Raw genomic sequence first — 7768 nt, 5'->3', positions numbered from 1 at the left:
AGCACCTGCCATTTTAATGTTTACAATTATTTAATTATTTTTTATTAATTAATATTGTTTGTTAATGAATAAGGTTAAATATCTCAAAGATATTATATTAAATTTTTTTTTTATTTTTCAGTTCATAAAAAATAGCCTAATCTGCCTTTATTAGAGAATAATGTAACTTCATAAAAGAGATTTGTCCCTTCTTGTTTTTAATGGCAACTAAGTTGTATTAAAAATTAAATTTAAAATAAAACTCATAAAATGTAAGAAGTATTTGTCGCACCTCAATGACCTGAAGATAGAAGTTCAAAGATCTGTTACCGGCCTTATTACCAGCTTCGCGGAATCTGATTACGATCGAAGTGAAGCTCTCATAGATCCAGTTCTCATAAATCCGTGAATGTCAGTTAAGTCGTATTACGAGCTCTTGATTCCGCTCGGAACTAAATTCCGATGCGAAATAATTACGAATCCCATTCCGGCAGGTTTAAGAGCAAGCGAAATCTAGATTCCGATAAGAGTTTGTTTATTTCAGTGAACGAAATGGCGCTGTTTTCCGTCATACAGCCAGCTATTGCTGTGAAGAGAGTGATCGAAACACTATTAAGAGAAAGATCTATCGGCTTAAAAGATTTTGGGTATTCCAATATCCCGACAACAAAATTTAGAAGTTAATTTAGATTGTAAATTAGTTTTTTTTTAAATGGTGTTACTCATAGGCGAAATTTTAGTGGAAATGAATAATATCGGATTGTGGAAATTAATAACAAAAGCTACATAAAAAAAATATGTACAAAAAACAATAGAATCTTAGCTAAAAAAAGGAATTACCAAAGTTAGCTATTAGAATTTCCTATATTGCATGTGTGGGGATTTTACTATCGACTGTGTTATCCTTCAACTATCTTATGATACTTTAAAATGGATGCAAGTTAACATGTCTTATATAGTAGTAATTTGGTATTTAATATTTATAGTGGTAATTACGCCAGATATGCTGGTAAGGCTTCTTTTATTTTAATCTGGATTGTTTTCTAGGTATTCCACAATCATTGTTTGCAGGCGAATATTAATTTTTGTTCGTGAAGCCAATTGAAAATACTACGTTGTAATTTCACTCTACACTGCTCTCTGTAGTTCAAATAAACACAAACTTGGCTTTTAGAACACAAAATTGTTGAAAATGTATGAATTTTTAAGCTTTCAGTTCTAAGTTAATGCGATTTTAACTCGCATAGAAGTAGAGAATACAAACATATCGTTGCCAGATTACTAAATTATAATTAGAATAATTTTCTAATTGGTCAAAGTTATCCCCGCCTTGGAATCGTACGGAATCGTACGATTCCAAGGCCAATCACCGGAATCGTACGGAATGGCGATTTTGATTCCGGATTTGGATATGCTCATGTTACGGCAAAGTGGGTTCTACGAAATTGGCAATCCGATGAAAGCTAGTTTCCGATCGGAATCGTTTCCGAGCGGAATAAATTTCGATGAGTTGGTAATAGGGCCCCAGAGGTCATATGGACAAAATTCAGTTTCCGTAACCTTTCCGGCAAAAAATGAAAATATTTGGATACATATTTTAGAATGCTTGGGGAATTGTAATCCTGTTTCTTTCATTCAAACAACCTATCAAACTACTGATGATTGAAATATACAGAATTAAGGAAAAAAGTGAATAGGACAAATTTCTTATTGCGTGCGAGTTTCATTTTAAATCTTATATTGTGGGTATTGCAAAATAGAAAAATAAACAAACGAATATAATAAAATCCAAATCACTAAGCGTCTTGAAATAACTCACAAAAAACTGTAAATAATTTTATTTTTTTCAGCATTTCAAATTAAATTAATATGCCTTTGAGACATTTGACACAGTTAGGCATTTGAGAGCCAAACAACCACGTAATGTTGGGTACTTTTATCGGCTTTGCTTTAAATGATATTGGATACTAGAGATCAAAAAAAAAATTATTGCTAACTTCATCAGTGCATTTTTTGTAGTGAAAATAAGCTTATTTCTCTACAGTTATCATCAATTCCTTAATAGAGCTTCCCAATGAGGTGAACCAGGTTCGAATCACAGCCATGGCTGGTTGATATGCATCCGCATCTACCTTGCACCAACCACAATGCTGACGTTAAATATCTTAGGAGGTAGGCGGATCATGGGTTAGAGTCCCCTTGCAGTCAGGTTAATCGTGGAAGATTCTCGTGGTCTTCCTCTCCATGTAACGCAGATGCGGGTTAGTACCATCAAAGAGCCCTCGACGAATTCAAATTTCTCCCAATACTTGATCCAGGGGGTTCCCTTGTCTTCTAAATTCGGTTCAAAATTACAAAGCTGCGGAGATGAAGATTAGTAGTCGTTAACCTGAAAATTGGGTCAGCTGTTCAACGAGGGTCATAAAATAAAATAAAAAGCTCCTAACAAGATAAAAATCTGACCAACTACTCGGAAGTTATAAGGATGATCCATTTTTTTAACATCACTTTGGGATTATATAGTCAGATTGCAATGTTTCAATCTCTGGGTCGTTCGAGTTAATAATTTATTTAGGAAATCAAGGAATGCCATTATTTAGAATAATTTTCAGAAATACAGATTCCAAGCCCTTTTTTTAAAAAAAAATTAGAATGTTTGAGAATATATTTCACTTTGAACATCCCAAATAAGAATAATGAATTTTCGACGGTGTCCAAGGTGAGTTAAGCATTTTTGGAGCCAATATACCACAAATCTGTGGACATTTGGTCTTATATCATCTAAATGGTGCATCTAAACCAACATTTCAACTAAACCAATGCTAAAATAAACATGACATTTCGCATCGAATGTCATCTTTAAATATTGAATGCGAATTTCAAAGTTCTCATTTTACAATGATAGTTATTTTAACGAATGCAATCATTCAGTCTAAATTTGTAACTAGCTTCATAAATGTACAGGACAAAAAAAAAAGACTACCCTGAATAACTTTTGATCTAATAATCGGATCATTACGCTCTAGGACTCAAACTAAATGGTTCAATTTGGGGGGGGACCTTAAATACGCTAATTAATTAGTGCAGACGATATCTTAAGCTACGACATCAGACACAAAAAGAACTTCTTTTGAATATCTTTTTTTCAATGGATTCGGATTAATGATCCCCAAAATATAGGGGATAGGTGTATAGTGGGAAATATGGTCCCAATACTTTGGACAGGAGAACGGACAAAAATTCGGACTCTTTGAAGTAAATTTTATTTTTTGCGTATTTCACCTTATCCCACGAACTTTTTAAACGAATTGAAACAAAAAATTGTAAATTTTTTTTATTTAAAGATACTTGTATGCAAAAATTAAATTTCCAAAAATTTTTATTATTTAATTATTTTTTTTATTAATAATATGAAACATGTTGAATTGTAAAGAATAAATTTTTCGCAACATTTTTACCGATTTTATTTTGCATTGAAAGATACAAAATTTGAGAGCAATCGGTTGAATTGTTCTTGAGAAATAGAGTTTCAAAAAGTCGTGCTTGTAAGGTATTATCGTTGGATAAATGAATATTATAATTGTGTGTAAAACTTTTTCAATTCGCTTGAAAAGTTATCGATATACTCAGAAACGAAAATTAACTATAAGGGGTCCGAAATAAGGACCGCTATCTAACGAAACTATTGGGACCCTATTTCTCAGAGTGGGCTACCCCCTTTATTTTGGGGGTCAGCTATCCGAATGCGACGAAGAAAAGCTATGTTTATTCATTAAAAGCACATTTTTGTGCCGGATTTTAAATTTAAGACATCGTCTGTACCAATCATCAGTAACCATAATCTGTTAATTAGCATGTTTGACGCCATCCTTTGGAGCCATTAAAATTGAAACCTAGAACTTGAAGATCAGATCCTTAGATCAAAAGTTGTACAGGTTAGTCAGTTTACTTTTTTGAGTACTTCGCATCAGAACAAAATTTCATTTAAGGGAAGAGTGCAGCGACCTGACTCTTAGATATGAGAGTGCGATTGTCTTATAACTAGTTCTGTGGGACTCATGCCTTACCATTGAACTGTCCACTTCGGAAAGGTTATCCCTTCCGACTGCCTAATACAACACATTATCCTGATATATATCTACATATCAGCAAGTTTCCAGTTAAGCTCGTCGAGCTGAAACGTATGAGATATCAACACTGATGATATAAAAGATCAAAGGGAAGCAAAGAAACTATATCATGACAACAAGGAAATTATTAAATTGAGAGAGAGTTTTGATATAAAAGGAGCCTTCTGGCCCAATCGACATAAAGACAGATAATCCCCATCTGAATCCTCCTACTGAAAAGCAGAAAAGGAAAGCGAAAAAGAAGATTTGCGTCATCATGAAGATGCAAGTAGACACAGACTCTGACGGCGAATCCAACCGCCTTGAAATAGAAACAGTTTCCTCAACACCAGAGGCTACAGTACAGACGGAGTGAGAGGGTTGATTGTTGTTGTTAATTTACGTCGCACTAGAGCTGCACAATGGGCTATTCCGGAGCGAGAGGGAGAAGAGGCTCCGGAGACTGCTGACCCACCCATTTCAACTACAGTCTCAAAAGAATCTACATCGAGTAAAAAGCTGAAAACTCAGATCAGAGGACTAAGCATCGACACCAAAATTTTAGATTTGGAGAAAAAATTTCAAGCATTTGGACTAAATTCACGGAAAATAGTGCAAACTCAAGAGAAGAAGCAGGCATGAGTATAAGCTCTTCCCACTTTACCTCACCTTCCCATAAAATACCAGTTCGAGTATGGGCATTTTTAGCATCAGATCTCTGCTGGAGTGTCCAGTTCTGGTGGAGCGTTTCCGAAAAGGACGCTACCAGATATAATGTTACTGATATCAAAAATATGACCATACTGAGCAAAGTTACACATCTCCCGATCCTGCCTGCTGAATGTGCCAGAGCCCACTTCTCGTACCAGTGTACGAAGCCTAGATCTGACCCGGCGAGTTGCGTCAACTGCAACGGTGAGTACCCGGCCTGTTTCACGGGCTGCTGTGCAAGACCCAGGAAACAGCCGAAGGAGAGAAAGACCCAATCCAAGAAAGACACAGACACTGCCAGTCGCTTCTTGGGTCTTTTCAGGGAAATGTAAGAACTCTTAAAGGATCAGGAGCTTGCTAAGCTTCTTTGTTCTCTTCTTCCCAAAACCCAGAATTAGACGTGGAATTCTACTAGTTAAAAGAATTCATCACCCCTGACTTTCACAGAATTCTCCTGTGGATTTCATTTTCTACGTTTTATTTCCTTACGGGTATTCATGCCTTCTAATGCATGACTATTCCAGTGTAGACCAGTTGGTTAGTTGCGCTTCACGCTAAACGCCGAGATTTCCCTCATATCCAGCATCTAGACCTCAAGCTTCGTGCTATCCTCTGCAATTGGAAAACTAGACGTTTAAAGCCTTTGAACGAAAGGATGTGCAGATTTATTCTCCGAAAAATGCTCCTGAATTTTTTGTTTAGAAAAATACTTCTTTTTCATATAAATTTAAATTTTCTGATAGTTAAAAGCAAAATGTACATAATCAGTTTTAAATTTTATTTGAAGCTCAGCATTTTTGTTTAAGGCACACAGTCAGTAATCTCTCATTATTCTACAGAGATATGACTCAGAGTAAATCAATTTTTTCCCATTTCAGCAATCCATAAATGAGATGATTATGTTCTGTTGCTTTTACTTGCAAAGATCTAAAAAATAACTATAAGCAATTCAATAACAAACTTATGATCGGAATTCATGATCTAAAAATTAATATGATGGTTAAAGAGCTTAACCTTAAATAAGCTAATTAATTAGATCAGATAATATTTTAATGTTTCTAATCGTTTTATGGAGCTGAAAAATATCAAATATTAGTTTTATACTCTCTTGAATGAAATAATGAAAGATTCGACTGGAAACATTTTCAACCATTATAATAAAAACTATCTTAAGTTTCACGCAGGTAAGCGAATCTTATATCTTCCGCAGATAAGAAACAGTTATAATAGCAGGTTTCGGAGCACAGTTAAAATCTCAGATATCGAAATTCAAGCGAAGAAGTATTTTTACGCTGGCCATTAAAAATAAGGACACAGGATAAAAAATTATTTGATTGTGTAAACTCGACTATGATTAAATCTCATATAATCATCCTTTTTTTTCTTCCAAAGATTCAAACCACCCTGTTACCAGCGCCTTATGACACCAATTGTACGGACTTCATAACTCCATGGATTCAAAATAATGGAACGGGTCCTCTTGATCCTAAGGTACAGTTGATTTATATTATCCAGCTGTAAACGGTTTCAGAACATTAGAGGGAAAAAATTTTTATAACCGTGAACGTTATGATTCATTTGAAAGACATTCTGTCTCTCAAGCAAAAGCACTCTGCTTCTGGTTACATATATATATATATATATATATATATATATATATATATATATATATGACCATTCGATCCTTCTGACATGATGCATTATCCTGTTGGTAAACACCATCCCCCGCAGGAAAAGCTGTTGCCATGAATCAGGGGAACCTGGTCTGCAATTATGTTCAAGTAGCTTACAGACGTCAGGGATTGTTCTATAAGGATTATGGGTCCTAATGTGACCCCATGAAAACATTGTTCCTGGGCGAGAAACCATGAAAACCAGGGCGAGCCCATTGTTATAGATGGAGGGTGTTCGTAATGTAATGGCTCTTCAGTGTATATATATATATATATATATATATATATATATATATATATATATATATATATATATATATATATATATATATATATATATATATATATATATATATATATATATATATATATCTGAGCAGAGATCTGATATATATAAACCAATGGAATTCTTAGCTAATACGTACTTTTACCCTTACGGGGTGATATCTTGTCAAACAAAAGGCGAGCCTTCCTGTCTTAATTCGTAAACAGCTGGCGAATTTGGTTTGTCTAAGTGTCATTAGAAATAAATTAATTTAAATAAAACAAATTATGGAATATCTAAGCGAAACAAAAGCAAATCAAAATCTTTTAAATTAAGTTTTTATAATATTTTCATCGGCATCTGTTTTCATAATTGCTGCTTTTAATGCTAGTTTTAGATTCATTGTTGAAAATAAAGTAAAAATGTTTCAGCGTTTAAGTGACTATTGAGACTGTTGAGACTGTTGAGATTAAAAAATAGCAGAACTTGTTTGTTTGCTAAATTTAACTTGTAGATAATTCCAATTATAGTTTGTTAATGTTTCCTTGTTTATTCATGCAATTGAACGAGTATGGGGTGCTTATTTAGGGTATTTACTTTTTAAGACGCTTTGATTCATCTGATTTTACTTAACTTTGTGTCTTATTTAATGTTTTGAATCCTTGTTTAGTAATTTAGTTTTGAATTTCATTTCATATTTTAAATCTTGTATTTTAATTTTTACTTTAACATTTAGTTTTCAGTTTCAAATCAAATAAATGTGATTTTCTTAAATTAAATAGTTTTTTATTTATTTTTTTTATTCGTTTATTTATCTAATTATTTTCTTCGGTTAACAAACATATCATTTTTGAACCTATTAATGAATTTAGGATTAAAAATTTAAAAATTTCTTTTCTTTTAAAATTTTCAGGATTGTTTCTACCGTTGTGTTTTAGTTACATTAAAATCAATGAATTCTTGCATTCCTTATGATTTTCCTATACCTCACGAGGAAGCAATGTGCCCAGGTATGAACAATCTTTAATTTA

General features: G+C 33.4%; 1 protein-coding gene across 1 annotated transcript in view; it reads left to right on the top strand.

Moving 5' to 3' along the window:
* Positions 1-4726: 4726 nt before the first annotated feature.
* Positions 4727-7768, top strand: part of LOC107445748 (uncharacterized) — a 58405-nt gene continuing 55363 nt past the window's right edge. Inside the window, exon 1 of the mRNA XM_087156516.1 lies at positions 4727-5127. Within this exon, the coding sequence (XP_087012642.1) occupies positions 4727-5127 (401 nt within the window). The remainder of the gene's footprint in view (positions 5128-7768) is intronic.

This window comes from Parasteatoda tepidariorum, chromosome 2, assembly GCF_982258835.1.
Source record: "Parasteatoda tepidariorum strain Cologne lab strain chromosome 2, Ptep-v5.0, whole genome shotgun sequence".
Classification (NCBI taxonomy): domain Eukaryota; kingdom Metazoa; phylum Arthropoda; class Arachnida; order Araneae; family Theridiidae; genus Parasteatoda; species Parasteatoda tepidariorum.
Note: the sequence above shows the minus strand (reverse complement) of the source record. Positions and strands in the feature narration are given on the sequence as shown.